This window comes from Ciconia boyciana, chromosome 1 (genome assembly GCF_034638445.1).
Source record: "Ciconia boyciana chromosome 1, ASM3463844v1, whole genome shotgun sequence".
In the NCBI taxonomy this organism is placed as follows: domain Eukaryota; kingdom Metazoa; phylum Chordata; class Aves; order Ciconiiformes; family Ciconiidae; genus Ciconia; species Ciconia boyciana.
Genome location: NC_132934.1, coordinates 48,908,732 through 48,926,518, shown reverse-complemented (window position 1 = coordinate 48,926,518; position 17,787 = coordinate 48,908,732). Strand labels below are relative to the sequence as shown.

At 36.5% G+C, this 17,787-nt stretch overlaps 1 protein-coding gene across 4 annotated transcripts in view; it reads right to left on the bottom strand.

Moving 5' to 3' along the window:
* The window catches only part of TMTC3 (transmembrane O-mannosyltransferase targeting cadherins 3), a 35,830-nt gene that overhangs the window by 16,877 nt on the left and 1,166 nt on the right, over window positions 1-17,787 (bottom strand). Inside the window, exons 2-8 of one of the 4 annotated variants that reach the window (XM_072864819.1) lie at window positions 11,118-11,223; window positions 10,158-10,272; window positions 9,367-9,603; window positions 7,499-7,717; window positions 2,732-2,831; window positions 1,915-2,030; window positions 249-421 (exon numbers count right to left, since the gene is read on the bottom strand). In XM_072864819.1, the coding sequence (XP_072720920.1) occupies window positions 249-421; window positions 1,915-2,030; window positions 2,732-2,831; window positions 7,499-7,717; window positions 9,367-9,555 (797 nt within the window). In that variant the 5' untranslated portion in view covers window positions 9,556-9,603; window positions 10,158-10,272; window positions 11,118-11,223. The remainder of the gene's footprint in view (window positions 1-248; window positions 422-1,914; window positions 2,031-2,731; window positions 2,832-7,498; window positions 7,718-9,366; window positions 9,604-10,157; window positions 10,273-11,117; window positions 11,224-17,787) is intronic. The other 3 variants (XM_072864837.1, XM_072864811.1, XM_072864828.1) reach the window with 3 other exon arrangements.

Below are 17,787 nucleotides of genomic sequence, written 5' to 3'. Positions count from 1 at the left end.
ATTACTAAGACAAACTAACAACCATTAAGTTTTTAAAAATTAATGCCTGCTAAGATACCTCTATATTTTGGACATTCTTGTCAACAGGTACTGAAATATACCATTTATCAATTTCACAAAAAATGTAATATCGTACAGTCATTGCTTATAAACACTTAAGTTGATGTGGTTTTGGCCATTTAATTCACACCTCATTAAGTCACATCTTATTTATCAGTGTCTGTAAATAAAAGACATTTTACTATTACCTTGTAAACACTGGAAGTTGAGACTGGATAACCTGGACTCTGACAACTACCAGCAGCAGTGTACTGAACATTAGGACTATGAGCTTCAACAGTGTTTGGAGCATAGAGAAGGGAATACTGCCCTTCCCTCGAAGAATCTGTACAGCTGTGTCCAACAACACTGGCAAGGTGTACTGCAAAGGAAAAAAGTCTATAATCACACAGTGTACTCATTAATCCCTTAGATAAATATGAGCTACCTAATCTTTTTTTTTCTTTATTTTCTCTAAATGCCTCCTCCCAAAAGTTACTTAAGTCACCTTCTTAGAGCTTTCATGACAACCCCCAAAAAGAAGTCCGCTATTCTAATAAAAATAACTAAAGTATTCTTGTTAACACTATCATAGCTGAAGTTGTATGCCTGTAGTTCTGTATTTTGCACTGACAGATAAAAAAATTGTACCATCTTCAGAGACTTCAATAAATCAAGTATGACCATGAAATAACTTTTGAAGAAGAGAAATCACTATTTTTAGAATTATCAGCCCCTCTGAAAACTTCTCCTATAAACAAAATTCCTTAGGAACAGTAGAAATACTATTCACTTCCTTATTAGCCCTGGATTTCTATTTTATGCCTCTACTGCAGTAACCCGTCTCTCCCTGCCTCATGAACATTATGACACTGCACAGTTCCCCATTACATACCCTAATTTCTTCCCTGTGTACCTGTTTCCCTATGTCTTCATGTCTTGTACTGAAGACAATTTATTGCTTCGCACATACTGGTTGGCTGAACTACAGATATTGACAGGTTTTTAAGAACTGGTCAAACTCTTAGTTCATGCCACACTTGTGCCCTCAGATGAAGCCTTGGTTTGGATTTTATCTTTTCTACTCAGTTAACTTACACAAACTTGTTAAACTTTTATGAAATTGAGGATCAGATCAAAAGTTACTATAAGAAAGGAAGAGTGGATTGAAAGGTACGGTCACATACTGGTGATTTCCACAGAAATCCAGTTTGTAAATTATATGCTTATTTACTAGACTTGCAAAGGCAATAGTTAGAAACACACGTATTTCTGTAAGCACAAAAAAAATGCTATTTTGGTATTTTGGCCTTGAATATGTATCCCCAAGACAGACAATCTTTTGAAACTCATCAGATTAGAAATTAAATTTAAAGGTATTCTTAGAACAACAAATTTCCCAAGAATATTACTGATCCAAATAAGACTACTCCAAACATCTGGTTATTCATTAGAATGTGATGAAATGCATTTATATATAGTATGTTCTCTATTTTTACTACAGGAATTAAAAACAAATAATCCCCATCTTTATGCACCTCAGACTTTATTCAAGACTGTTACATGCTAGTCTTTGCAAACCTCAGTCAACTAAAACCTTAGGTTTCCATTAAGACACGTCAATTCTTAATTGAGTATATTTGGTAACATCTCTGTATGGCATGTAAAGGACAACTTAGAAGTCACTGGATTCCCTCACCATGAACCACGTATGTTAAACATTAGTTAAGTCCAAAAAAATCTGAAAAATGTAACAGAACTATAGAGTTAGCCTGAACTGATAAAAATCAGTGCTGAAATATGACCCTTCAAAGTACTCAATGTCTCATTACAGAATTCCTGAGAAGAAATCCAATTTATTTTTCAACAGCTTACCCCTTGAGCAATAAATACTTCATACACACAGCATATCCCCACCACTGTTATTCCTTGTTCTTTACACAGTGTTGCAACAGCTACTAGAAACACAGTCACTGCAATTGGAGTCCACACTGCAAATAAAGACATTATTGAAAACGTCCCATCTTACAACAAAACCAAACACTTATAAAGTAAATTAGCCTAAAAAGTGAAGACTTTGGCTCTTCATGTTTGAACATGCCAAGTTCTATACACTTATTCAGTATGCCATTTGTTATTAAAGGGAAGATTAGCAGTTTTACTCTACAGGAAATAATATACATGTACAAGTTTTAAAATTGCCTCCCTTAAATTGAAAGAACTAAATGAAAGGCAAAAGACTAATCTATGATAGGAAAACAAAAAAACCTAATCTTTCCTAATTCACCGGAACATTTTTTCAAACTGAATGTTTTATAGGGAGTCATGAATTTTCACAAGGTCAACCTGACTTTGGAAAAGAGGCAAGCCTCCTACATCTCCTCTGAAACTCTGCAGCTTACTTGTGACTATCTGAGGCATCTCAGCATACTTCCACTTACTTGCATTAATAGAAGTCAGTGGAAGAGTCCCCTACTCTAGGTGTTACAAAACAACTGAAAAAGTGCTTAAGTCTTGAAGAAAAAAAAAGGGGGCAATTTATAATGGAAAGTACTATTACATGGGTATCTTGGAGCTGAAGGGTTTTTTGTACACACTTGCTGAATAACCAATACACCCATATTACCATTTTAAGAGCTCTATTATCAGTGATACAGAAATTAAGTTACATATATATTTGCCAATCATTTACCTATGGTATTATCTGGCCCTTTAGATTTTGTATATGACAAAAAAGCAGCTAGAAAAAAGATAGACGATAAAAGCTCTGCTCTGCCCACAACTCCAGTTACCTGAAACAAAAAAGAAGAAAAAACAAGATTATTCTTCTAGTGACTATTCTACTACTAGAATACTGCATGACATATACTATCAGGATATGCATAAACAAGATCTGTAAACCAAGCAAAAAAGGCTAAGAAGAGTAAGGCTGCTTTCAGTTCAATCACTACTGAATTCAAGAACAGGATGATACAGGTGGCTGATGTGCCCCTAAGTATCACCATTAACAAGACAACTGAGAAATGCTGTACTTTCTTTTACCTCTAGTAACACCAGCTACAGATAGCATTTGAGGCAGAATTTGGGCAGGATAACAACTGCTTTCTTCATAATACTTGGAAGAAACTAGCTTTCATCAATAGGAGCTTTAAGTGAAGCCTGACAAGGACTGTTGTACATATACATCCTGCAGACAGTGGCATACAGAAACTATGATTGTTATTTTTGTTCATACCTTTTCTGACTGACTGAACAGATCTGAATCTGAAAGAAGCATTCCCTTGGCTCGTGCTATGGCAGCTCTTGGGTAAGCACTCAAGAGTTACAAATAAATTGATGGCAAGCTCTGTGCAATGGAATTAAAGAATCACTCAGGCTTTACTACAGGTCTGGCCATTTACTGAATGACAATTTGGTTGGCAATATTAAAATTGCAGGTAGTGCCCCCTTTGGTAATGAGACAGAGAGGAATGGATTTTATGAAAATTTGGAGAAGTGCTAAAATCCATAGGGTAGAAGGTTGTTTCAGAATCCCCAATGAAATACGGATTAATTTCCATTTCAGGAGCTGTTTTCAAAAAACGCTAAAGTGCAACCGACAACCAGAGATGGAAGACAGGCCACTATGTTAATGGTTACTGCAGTAGCCACTGTGCTGACCACAGTACCATTTCAGACCGCTTTTCTTCCTCATTTGTCGTCTTCTGTAACGCCTCTGATTACGTTCAAATTTTTGCAAGTAAGCTGGTTGAAAAATGACATGCTATCCCAAGGTAGATGGTAATTTAGCTAAGAAAACCTCATAGCTCACCATTTAATTCCAATTACGCTGAAAACTGACTTTCAGCCATCCGGACCCAGCTAGAAGTTTTTATTGCTTGGTACATTCTTGGTCAAGCACAATTGATCCAGCACAGCATAAAAAGAGAAAGTAACTCAATATCCGAGGTCACAGTGGAAAGAAAAGTATTCAGATCTGAATTTGAAATCATGCTCTGGTGCATTCATTGGGAGTAGCACACGTTTACCACAGAACTCCGTAAATCATGCACAGATAAAGCATGTTTCACAACTGATAGGACATCAGAGCTTGTGCTAACATTTTGGATAGTATACAGGTGTTTGTTTCCAAAATGTCTTAAGATGTTTCAAGGATTCCTGGTCTGGATCTCAAAATTGTCCAGCATTAAGACAGAAATTGAAGAGAACTTTGTCTGTAGATCAGTTGAAAGAGATCATTAGTAAAGCAAGTGTGCTGGTGTGCCCTCACAGTCCCCTGCCAACAAAAGAGAGATACTATTTCTGGATGCAAAGGTGACTTATGACAGAAGATTCCAGCATTCACAAGGTTAGTTGACATCCTGTAGCTGTAAAGGTGATCAACATGCCTCTGGCCAGAACAGTAACAAAGTAGCTACAAAGACTGAACTGGAATTCTAAAGACAAGGACAAATGAAACTATGATGCTGTTATTCAACCCATTTCCTCAAAAATTCTTCCTCAGAAAATGATATATTACCACCGCAAGAGCCCAGCTTGTCTCTGAAGTCAAGCCGAAAATTCTTTTCTATTTATCCTGCTCTGCTAACTTCTCCAGAAAAAATCCATTTATCATAAGATAGGTAAAGATTTGAAATGTTTATGTATTGCATCTGCTCTTTCAAACTCTTGTGCAGGGGAGTAATAAGTAGGAGCCTAATTTGAAGAAATTAAATTAGATACATTTCAATTATAAAAGATACAAAAGGTACCATCAAATGATATAAAAACTATGAATGAGATCTGTTTTGGTGTTTTCACTAAAGTCTGAATAAATTAGTTGGCACCCAAGTCCCCAGTTCTAAAATACAGCTCATTATTACCTCCTCTTTTCCATGTATGGAAAATTCCAGTTATTTTGCCTTTTATACATGTGCACAAGTCTCAACTGCCAACTCTAAGAATCCTTTCTTGGTTGCATGTTAGGCAGAATTCTCCGTGCAAACACTTGAAAGGATAAAATGCACTATTTTTCAAAAGCAGAAAACTTAAATTGAAAAAGGTGCAGGGAGGAGGAAGAAAACCTCATCAATTATTCTTCACTGAGTACCTAAGTACAACAGCAGGGGAATTCAACTACAATTGCACTTAAATCTCAGAGTCTCTTCAGTGTTTTAAGTATAGCACCAAGATCTACCAATCACATAGTCTTAAAGTGCCCTCATGTGGCTAATATCAGGGATTACACACTTATTACCAAATTGCTTCATAACTACTTCGTAACTTTGGAATACATTGCCTTACACAATAAGTTTTCATTACACAATGTTTTGTAGGATTTGTACAATACTTTTTGCTAACTCTGTTGCATAATACTAAAAGCAACTGTGTTACTATTATCTCATACAACATCTAACAGTTCAAGCATGATAAAGAATCATCATATTTGGAATGAAAGTTACACAGGCTTTGAAATTACATAGGATTATCTAAGCCATGAACCACTAATGTAAGTCACTAGCAACTTGCTAATGTTCCTGTAAAGATACTATCACATTTACTACTAAGAGGCAAAGCCAGACTTTGAAATTTAAAGCATGCATTTTCAAAGAAACAGAAAACCAAATGAAATCAACAAATTATTTTTTTAACCCATTTTTTACCCAAGATTTCACGGGGGTTTGTGCTTTCAAGCACAGAAGCAAGCAAAAATTTTTAGGTGTTTAACTTTTGCATTTTTAAATGTATCACTAACTTCTAGCAAGGACATATTAGTAGCTCAAATAGCAGCCAATTATAAACCCCACGAATTTAATTCCTATAAAGATTTGCTCAAAAGACACAGATGTAGGCTACTCAATTGCTCCTGACAGGGATTTGTGTCTTTAGAACAAGAGAGATGCGATCTCTTTACCCAAACAATCAGGACCAAAAAAATAACAACATAAGGTAAGAGCAAATCCTTCTCATTTCCTTAGTATCAAAAGACATCCCCACTCCCCCTCAAAAAACCACATTAAAAAACAAACCAAAAAAAAAGTGGGATAACACCTCCAAAGCAGCAAAAGGCTTAAACATTTTTCAATTTTCTGAAAATCAGCTAATACTATAAGAAAAAAAGAGACTGAGAATGGGCTTTGCAACATGTGTGAACTGGAATCTAGAAAAGCCAGTCTAAGTGGTGCAAAAATAACAGCAGAGAATTCCACAGATCTGCTTTATCAGTGTTTCTGACAGAAACAAATCTAAGGAATGGCAATCACAAGACTCTATTTACTCCACAATATTGGAAGCCTGGTTGACCATTAAAAAGTATATGATCAGACAGCTTGTGTAAATAATGCTTCTCATAGCAGTGAAAAACTCCTTCAGAATCAAAGGAAGGTAAATACGAAAGGCAAGAAATGTACTTCCTCTTTCTCATATCGGATACATTAAAAAATGGAAGGTTCAAACAGAATGGCCCTAAGCTGGATGTAGCATAGCAACCACAATCCTAGAAAAAGCCCTGCTGATATAGATATATTGACATAAAAGAAAGTGGACAGAACAGCCTTGGTGATTAGCTAGAGGAGAGTGCTTAGTAATTCTGGAAATCAATTAAGAGGTATTCATAGTATTTGCAAAGTATGATACTGAATGAATCATCACAGAACACAAATATCTACGTAAGTGTGCTGGTTTCGGCTGGGGTAGATGTTTTTGTTACTGCTGAGCAGTGCTTACACAGAGTCAAGGCCTTTTCTGCTTCTCGCACCATCCCACCAGCAAGTAGGCTGGAGGTGCACAAGAAGTTGGGAGGGGACACAGCTGGGACAGCTGACCTCAGCTGCCCAAAGGGATATCCCATAGCATATGACATCATGCTCAGAATATAAAGCTGGGGGAAGAAGAAGGAAGGGGGGGGACGTTCAGAGTGTTGGTGTTTGTCTTCCCAAGTAACTGTTCCGCGTGATGGATCCCTGCTTTCCTGGAGATGGCTGAACACCTGCCTGCCAATGGGAAGTAGTGAATGAATTCCTTGTTTTGCTTTGCTTGTGTGCGCAGCTTTTGCTTTACCTATTAAACTGTCTTTATCTCAGCCCACGAGTTTTCTCACTTTTACTCTTCCGATTCTCTCCCCCATCCCACCGGGGGGAGTGAGCAAGCGGCTGTGTGGTACTTAGTTGCTGGCTGGGGTTAAACCGCAACAGTAAGCTAAAGTAGCCATCATCATAAAAGCCAATGTTCATAGCAAAGACCTAAGTTATTTAATAACTAAATTATGTTTCTTTAACTGTTTTTCGGTAGCTGCATGGAATACCAAACAACTCTGAGCATTAAAATTTGTCACCTCCACCACTCATTGCGAAAGGCAGAGTAAGTACTAGTAAAACCATACACTTGCTGGAGTTACAATATATAAACAGATACAAAAAAAAAAAGAGTAAGGTTAATTAATACAGCTTGAACAAATTAAGCACATCACAGCTATACCTACCGCTTCAGTATGTATTGGGTGCACTGCAAAGAGCAAGGACGCAACTACGCTGCTCCTGTTGTCCAGAAAAAGCTTACAGACCTTGAGGAAGACTACGCAAACCACCACGTGAAAGACCAGATTTAGGAAGTGGTAAGAAACTGCATTTAACTCGCTGAACAAGTAGTTTAAGCGAAATGTAAGAACTGTAAGGGGACGGTAAGATTTATGACTCCTCTCCTAAAAGAAAAAGAATAAATCAATCAGTCACCACCAACTTATAAAGGGACTTTTACTCCAAAATATCTGTCTAAAAATATATGCATACATGATTCCCCCTCTATTCTCAGGCATCTACCTTCACAATAAAGACCTGAAAATCGGTAATACTAAAACAAAACAAAAAAAAATAGATATAGTGAATTAAATGAAAACTCAATTTAAAATTAAAACGTTAAACAGAGAAGTTAATTCTGACTATTTTTCCTACTAAAACTACTTCCACATAGTTTTAATGTATTATTCAAGTATTTTGATTACTCTTCCATTTCATGTTTTACATCAGTATTTTCTAGAATAAAAATTTGGTACGCTCAGCTAAATGTATTATCTACATATTTTCAGTACATCTACCAGTCAATACATCCATGTTGCCAGCTACTCCACCCACAAACTCTTTTAAAAAACTACACTTAACACCATCTTCCTGTTCCAAAATGCATTTGTCAACCCATGGCCTGTTGATATTTTGCTGAATATGTCCGTAAAACAAAGGAAGAAAATGTAAGAAAAAATTGGGGGGGCGGGGACAGGGAACCAAACTGCACATACAGACAGACAAAAACACAAGACAGCAAAAAATATTTTAAAAGCCATGAACGATCAAATTAATCTGACTTCATTTACTTAAAATTAACCTGACTTTCAGTTGGCTTTAAGTGCAAAATCAACACTGAATGAGACGGCTTTATCCCGCTCCACATGGTTAGGGTTTTTTTTGAGTAAAAACATATTGAAAAATACTACTTAAAATTTTAGTGAGAGGAGTTTAGGAACCCACTTACTCTCAATGACTACAAGACTAGATGACATCCGAAAGAGAATCTGGAAGCTTTCATATAACCGGGTTATATGAAAATTATGTATCAAAGTCTATTTGTAGAGCTAGCAATTAGTATCTCACAAGGAACTAACCCTGTATGTTATGGACATAAGAAAAGAGAAGATTTAGAAGGTGGAATGCCTTAATATACAAAAAATCTATGACTGTCAGAGAATTTTTATTCATTTGCCCAGCAATGGCAACCATGTGTAACTTTATAAAGCGTATGTAAATCTTTTAGCCGCTGCTATTTAACAATGTTTATCAACAACTTTAATGCCAATGCAGCTTTTCAGATAAAAACATAGCTACTCTACACGAGCTATAAACCAAAAACTCTTGAATTCACATAAACATACTTACTCAAATAAATTTAATGGATTCAATACCCATTCTCTAACTCCTAGCTTTGTTGTTTAAGAGTGTTATCTTTCCTTCCAGACTGCAATTAGAAATAAATACCCTTGTATGTCAATGCCTAGCTTTTGAAGGAGGAGAAGGGAAAATGGTCAGAGTTGTCAGATTTCAATATTGGAATTAGGTAACACAGCATCTTGAAGTGTGATATATGATGCTTCATTTTCTTACAAGTTCTTTTACTGAACAAAGGGAAAGAATATAAGCAACATCTGTTCCTGATCTTATAGTACAAAACACTAGCACCACCAAATAGCATCAGAAACAAACTATTCTCTTAAAACCACATTAGGGAAAAACAGTGTAAAAACTCTCTGCAAGGTTTTTTTCCATTTCCTAAATGCCTCAAAGTGTTTCACAAACAGCTTACCTCAGACATTGGAGTACCCCAGAAGTCATTCTGAAACAGATTTTTTAGCGGAGTAGAAGGATGCAAATCTTTATTGTCCAAAATCGCTGAGACATCATCAAAAACAAAGCCACAAAAGAGACTGTTCCAATAGCAGGCTGCCACCACACCAACTATTAGTGCTGCTTCCTTCAGGCTTACATCAGCCATCTTCTCTAAGAGTTTTCATGGACAAAAGCTGAAATATATGGACAGAAACTGGAGTAGTTTTACTGATTAAAAACTAAACTTGATAAATAAAGTCAAATTAAGACATGCAATATTTTAGAAGTTAATGACGCTACATATCTAAAAATCAGTAAGATAGGAAGGTTTCCTCAAGTCTCATGAAATACTCTCATTAAAAAGTCTCACCCCTAAAAAGCCCTCACATGAGCTAGATACACTGCTACCTTTCATGTTTTACTAAAAAAAAAAAAAGATTGATGATAAATTGTGATGTAGTTATTAGCAGACAGCTATGCAGTCAAGTGAATGCTGCAAACTGAAGAACTATGAAAATTAAGTTCTCTAGAACCCTGAGTAATTTAACATACTGACAGAGAATACTAAGTTATTAAAAAGGCAGACAGTGTGTTAATTATTCGTGTTTTTTAGGTTTAAAGGTGTTTCTCAAAATATTTCAAAAGCAATTAAAAAAACAAATTTCAAACATTCTGAAGAACAAACAGGAAACTTGAAGAACTTCATAAATATCGGTGTTCAAGAACAGGTAAAGACAGACATCAGTAATAATAAAAAGTTAAATTTACCATTGAAGCTCACACTTTGCTCATTTGCATTCTTCATAGAAGTTCATGAAAAGGTCATTTTTTTCTCAACTTTGCCAATTGTTCCAATGTCACTGAATGTTCATAAGAGTCCTGTCTAAAGAAAAATAGCATGCAAAAAAGACACTACAAATGAATGTTATCTTACATTATTTTCTCTCAACTTGCATAAACTTCCTAAACCCTAGAAATTATTAAACAGCAGTTTTATGATTATTTAAAAAATAATATATGGGTGACCTGATCAAAAGGTGAAATTACTATGTATTGGATTGTTTGAAAACACTGTTCTGCCTTGGAAGAATAAGAAGGTAACTACAGGTCAAAGGCATTCTTTTCGACCACTGTTTGACACAGCATGGATTACTGCCAATTGTTGGGACCAAAGATATTGAAAAGCTACAGACAATTGAACACTGACTTAGTTTTGAGAAAACAGGAGAGATGACTGAACAAAAATATATAGCATTTTCCCCAAAACTAGAGAGAGGTAACATCTGTAAGGACACAGAACAGCTAATATTAGCCGGATAATGTGGATCCATAAATACATAAAAATACCAGCCTTATGACTATCAGGGTTCACACATTAAAGCTGATGAGTTATTTGGAAGCTATAATCTGTTTTATTGTCCTAAGCTCTGAAATGCTGGTGATTTTTTTTGTTTTGTTTTGGTTTGTTGGGGATTTTTAATTGTGTTCAGATTTAAGTATACTATCCTCTAAAAACAGGCCATAGCGATATCTCATCCAGATAAGCAATCTCAGTTGTGATTTGCAGCCTGGGTCTAGGAGCACAACAATCACCTATCACAACTAGTGGTAAAGGAGCAGTGGTACAGGAAGGAATACATGTGCAACAAGATGTAGGTGCAGTTAAACTAAAAACCAGGACAAAGACCATTTAAAAGGAATCAAACCAATCCATTCAGTGTTACTCACATAATGGCAGTGAAAGTTGTTTTTTTTCTTTCATAGTACTTGGAGCACTGACTATTGGTGTTACTTCAACCAAGAAAGAACCTTTTTTCAAAGCTGCTGCCACCACCTTTGTAATAAAAAAAGAAAAAAAACCCAAACAATGTTAAATGCTAAAAGATGCTGCTAGATCTTTTTGCCAGGCTGGATCAGAGTACTTTAAAACACTAAGCCAAGATTAAGTCTGAACATATTTCTGGTCTTCTTCGCAGCCACAGAAATCTTATTTAAAAAAAGAAAACAAAGCGTACTACAGGAATACATGAAAAGGTCCACTTTTGAACTTCAACTCACCAAAGTTTTTTAGTTCCCCCCCCCGAATGTGGAGGAGAAGAAACAGCTGTTTCTCACACTGCTAGAAACAGAGTTTGAAATTCCTTGTTTGCAACAGCTTCTGAACAGTGCACTTCCTACTTCTTGAAGTTCACTAGTTCTACTGAAAAGCAGTGACATCTAAAAAGGACCTACAACAAACATGTAATGATTTTCTAACATACAAGCCTACATTTTTTAAATAGTGTTCCCAAAATTAATGGGACAAGATAATATTGCCATGCAGAACCAACCATAAGGTTTATTTAAACTTGCCCTTTAAGAAAAAGCATTGCAACATGAGTAGGTTTTTGGTGACTTGAGACTTCTTTATTAACAGTATAAGTTTCCTGTATTGGTTGAAGCAGCAAGCCCTTGCAGATACTACTTTGCGTATCGAAGAGTAACTCTGAGGTAATTCTTTAACAATCCTATTTCACAAACAGCTACTGCTACCCAACTAGGAAAAAAAGGGTTAGATTCCTAAATATAGTCTCCTATCAAAAGGAAAAGCTTAACCAGCCTTAATTGCTAGCTCCTCAACTATTTTTTGTAGGCTTTTACTTTTCCCTACACAGAATATATGTCAAGACAGCTACTTTACTTATCCTTTATTCCTAGGCAATTCTGATGCTTTCACAAGCCTTTCTTTTTGCTCTGAATTTCTAGTATTTCTTCCACCCAGAACTCTAATTTCACACCACTACTGACCATGCTGTTTCCTGGCATGTAGGTAAATGTAGCTCTGTCAACTGTAGCAAAAATATTGTTTTCATTTGAATGAAAGGGAACTCTTGGGTATAAAGAAGTTAAGATTTTAGCTACATCCAAAGTCAGGTTTAAGTGGCTAGCCCACCATCAGAGAAACCTGTTTGAGAACTCCAGAAAAAAATCCACCTTTAACATCACAATTTTTTAATTTGCAATTTGCCCTCTCCTTTACATGCACATTTCAATCACAGATATGATCACAAATATATGCAAATACATGGCTATAATTTGGTCTTTCCAGACAAATATTTGAGCCACAGACACTCCAGGCAATTCTGAACAGTTTACTAAATTTACTGTAAGGAATGAACATATGCAACAAAATGCATTGTTCTGGTTTTAGCAGCAAGTCACACAACATGCTGCCTGAACTGTGCCAAGCTTGGTAACCTCAAATGCATCATACCATATCCCTCTCGAATTTTTGTTGTGTGCAAAAGCACTAGTAGGCCTTGGCAACAGATGGGTATAATGGAAATCCGCAAGAGCCCCCATTTTCCAGCAATCTGCTTCCAGGGCAAGCACAAAGAGAAAAACAGGAAATTCAAGGCCACGTACAATCTGTAGATCACACAAAACTGTACCACAGATACTTTACTACTTCTGACTTGCATTCTGGCATTCTAAGGTCTTATTTTCCTGAAATATACTGTAAAGATACATAAATTTAGGAAAATTACATTTTCCACCTGGTCTGATTACAGGGTAGTTTAATGTTCTTGCTGAATTAAAGCATAAATATGGAAAAGATGTTTTTGCAGTCCTTTATGTTAGTACAACAAGGCAGATTTTGAGGAAGGCTCACCATCAGAACTACTACTTCCTATCTGCTACTACAGCTGGGTCCACCACCAAAATCCAAGCTTCAAACCTGGAATGATCATCAATGCATTGAGAACGCCAGACTAAAACAGAGGGAGGCTTATAAAAGCTCATCTGTACTCTGTAAGCCAGGCAAAAGTATGTCTGCCATTAATCTCAGTGGAAAACAGCAATTGATATTTAGCAGCCAACACTCTTTTCACACCAACTAATCTTTTATCAGTTTGATGTTGGAAAGTAAGAAGCCACACAAGGAGTATGCAAGACCAAGAACCTCATAGCAAGTATGCTCTTGCATAGTATGCAAGACCAAGAACCTCATGTACAAAAGCCTGCTGAAGCCTTGGTATGACTGGGCTCCGCAAGTGAGTCATGGTGAGTGGATACATTCCCCTTCTTGCCCAACAGACATGTTGAAATTTGCTATCAACCCAAGTATGGTCTTGAAAGTGCTAGTACTTCACCACTCCCAGTGATGGGTGTATTGATAAATACCTGTAAAACACACTGCCTAACAACTTGTTTGTTAATACAGGCTTGCTGTGATGGAGAACCACATCACTGACTGCTCCAACACATGTAAACAGATCGACTGTCCCTCAAGTTATTTTTTTTCATCTCACCTACCCGCTACTTTCACAGCTTGTAAGACTGCCCATCAGATACCTTAATCACCCTTTGGGCTGTATGACTGCCAGTTCGTGGCCTATGGAACAGCCACAGCGCCCCCATTTGAATGGATGAAATCAGGACAGACACATACTTTATTACCAAGATCTCTGTTGGATGTTTTAATTTGCAACAATATCTGAACATGTCATGAAGAATATACAGATGAAAACAATAAGCACCAAGATAAGCCTTACAATACAGAAACTGCATGATCATGAGAGCCGATTGTGAAAAATGGAATACCCAAGCTGTGCAAAACACCTGATTGTTAGTCTAATTTTCTCAAGATGTTTGGCACAGAAATCTGCGTTTTGCACTGTACTGTTTTCATGCGCGTACAGAGACATTAAGTGGAAAGGACAGACAAGAACCAGAACTCTCAAGCAGGTTTGGCTTGTAAGGTATGTAGTCTTCCTCTTCAAACTTGCTGAGAACTCTCTATGAATTCATCCAGTCTTCTTCAAGAATTACAGACAAGAGTAAGACATAACAAAAACAACAAAACAAAAAAACCCAAACCACCAACCCCAAAACTTTTCAAAAAGTAGGAAAACAAAATATTTATCTACAATCACTACCAAATCCATGACACTACAGACAGTTCAGCACTGCATACTGCAAAATAACAGTAGTTTGCACAAAAAAATTCAACACAAATAAAAAATGCATAATGATCCTCTAAGAGTATCCTCGGTTGGGAGATTTGGGAGTGTGGAAGCCATTTTCTGCCCACATGAATTTAGGAAAAATTAGGAAGTATGTATTTAGGAAGGAATACAGCTGCAATCCCTAAATATGCAATGGCTATTTAGCACTCCATAGTTAGGATCACCTAACAAACATGCTATCTGCCACCTTACATCAACAGACCCTTGCAGAAGCAAATATATTTGTGTTGATTAGACACATCTTACTACCTAACTTGTAGTAACTTAAACATACATTTAAAATTTTTCTTCTACTGGGTAATGGCACTTGCCTCTTTTATACCCTGAAGGCCTCTGATAATAACCTCTTGTTCCAATGAAGCCTGCTTCAAAGAAAATGTTCTACGCAAGTCACTTTTTTCTTCTTTAGAACAGAAGACATGGGTAATGGCAGTAATAGAGAATTTGAAAACCATGGCACTTCTGTATGGGAAAAAGCTTGTACAATCCATATAATCCATCCAAAACTAATCCTGCTCAGGATTTCCACAGAAACTGACAGGAAAAAACATGATCATTAAAATTCATCTCAAACAGATGTCCCAGTTGCAAAGTTTCAATCTGTTCCAGCTTTTGTATGAAAGTTCTTACTACTCCTGAAAATACTCAGCATAATTGACATATTATTGATATTTGCAGCTTTTGATACAGTCAGTATTTTGAAAGTCAGTTCAAGCTGTCAGAAAACTTTTTTTAAAATTCATCTTATTCACTGTCTGTTACAGAACATTAGTTACTACAATCTAAAGACTGATTTTTTTAAATCTCATATTTGGAGAATATTTTAATTCACACTTTATTAAACATTCATAGATATTAAAAATACACCTGATGCTTTTCAGTCATACCAAGATGTTAACATTTTCAACCATAATCAAACTGCAACTGTTCTCTGGAGATGACAATGTAAGCATCAGTGAGGCAGCAGAGACTGCAACTCCACAGAGTCACTTTGACAAATAGCGTTTTGCATGTGCAATATGAAGCATAATTACTATGTAAATCTCAAGGAACTTAATTTTGTGTTATATTTCCAGGTTGCTGGAAACAAAAAACAGGCAATTTGCACATGGATCAGGCAGGTTCTTGAAAAGCTTTGAAAACAAACTAATGAGCATTTATGCACATACCTAATCATAAAATGTGGGCTTCCCCCTCTCCTGTTTGGAGTTCTAAAGCCAGGGAAGGGATAGACATACACAAAGGAGCTGCCAAAAAATAGCCATGCATCTCATTTACTCTGGAGACGTACTTTGATAACCACTGAGGTCCTGAATTGTTTAAAACATTCTCAGTTCACACAGAAAACCATCAAATTATCAAAGGTGGAACAAAACAAAGACCTGTTAAAAACACTCCTAAATTTATTTTTATTTTCAAACAGGTCAGCAACAAGTTCATCTAAGAGCTGGTGGCTGAATTGATGAATATCAGCAGAGATATACACAATGGGTTACCAAACTCAGTAGTATAGTAACTTAAAAATGGCATTTTAGTTCAGCTTCTGAGGCTCTCTGCTAATGTCCTAATTTATCTTGCCTACTTGCCACCCTTTCTGTATTTTTATTTTTGGCTCACTTGAATATTCTTTCTGCTAACTTGATAGGAGTGTTTAATGACAGAAAGATACCATAGTTTTGTTTCTGTTGTCCCTTTCCAACATAGCCTTTAAATTTGTCTTCTCTTAAAAATGTCACTCCAAGGTACAACTCCAGTATGAAACAACTCAGATGCACAGCCGAGATTTAAATTATTTGGCTTGAATCTCATATAGAAGGCAAGCAGTATTTGGGAAGACAGGAGGAGGAAGAATGCAAAACATGCCTGGGTTCCCCTTTCATCTTGCTGAGATCCTAGAGCAGAACAAATATAACAAGAAATGTTTTAATGTGGCAACCTTCCTCTGCAAATACTACAGAATCAAGAGGAATGGGACTAATCTGAACCACTCTTCACTCCCCAGCCTTCTCTTCATACAGTTCTGAAGGATCAACTATGAGGAATGGCAGCTCTGACATGGAGTTGGAACACGTGTTGCAGGCCAGAAGAAAGATTTCCCAGGGGGAAGACTGTGAAGAGCTTGCTGGCAACCAAGCAGCCGAACTAACACTCGGGACATTTTAGGGTACTCTGGTACAAACAAGGCTCAAACATAAAACCATTTAAAAATGGACAAGATTAAGATAATGGTTTAGCTAGCAGTTTAGCTTCAATTTGTTCAATGCAACTGGTGCAACAGTCATTTGAAATACAAACCACATAGGTATGGTTTGTATTTTAAGGTATGCTATACCTTAAAATAATTAACAGAATCTCACACTTCAAAGTCAAACCTCTAGGGGTTTTTTTGTTGGGGTTGGTTTTTTTTTTTGTCCTTGTAGGACACTGATGCAAAAACAGTGTCTCTAAAATAATGCTGATCAAACAGATCAACACTCGGTGTTCTAGAAATACAAGAGCAGAAACTGCATGTTTGTTAACTCCAAAGAATAAACAAAAAAAAGCTATGTGGGTGGCATAAGCTGAAAAGACAGCCTTTAGACTCTGCTATGCATGTCCTTATTTAGTATGCTTGGTCTGTATATGACTTCTTGCGGTATTTTTAATAACATTCCATTAGATCTTTCATATTGCAGTTTTTGTATTAGGTCTTTGAAATGGCATACTGTTATTAAAACTGTGGTTTAACATGGATGCCTAACTCTTCTATCAGGGTAGGTCAAGCTGTGTACTATGGAGCTGAAATGCTCTTTGGCTCCAGAACTACAAGTGTGTATTCCCACCAAAAGAAGATCCACTTATACAAAGTTTGTCACGCAATTAGATGTGACACAGAACAAAAGAAAAACTAATTCACTTGCTCTAAGCCATTCTGTATTTTAAACCTTTACTCATTCTGTGTGGGGTTAATACTTCCATTCTTTTCACTCTTTTTTCAGTTTTGGAAGTTTTCATGTACACCTCAAAATCCCCTTTAGTTCTGCATCAATCTTCTTCACTGGCTGCACTACACTATTATAACCTAGATGTGGTTTCACTACCAGTATATGTAATGGCATATTTTCTGTTGATTCTGTAACAGAACAACACTCAAAAAATGCTGAAGCACATTAAATACCTATACTGGCCTTAACAGCTTGTTAACCTGATGAAGAGGATTAAAAAATAAATAAATAAAAAAATAAAAAGAGTTCCTATTCAGAAGCATCCTAATATCAATGGATTATTTTATTTTCTGTATCACAGGAGGATCCATTTCCTGAAAGCTTATCTTGTAGCGAGGCAGCATTCTGCTCTGTGGATCACCTGCTCCACCTATAAAAGTACCACCTGCTAAGAAATCATTGTTT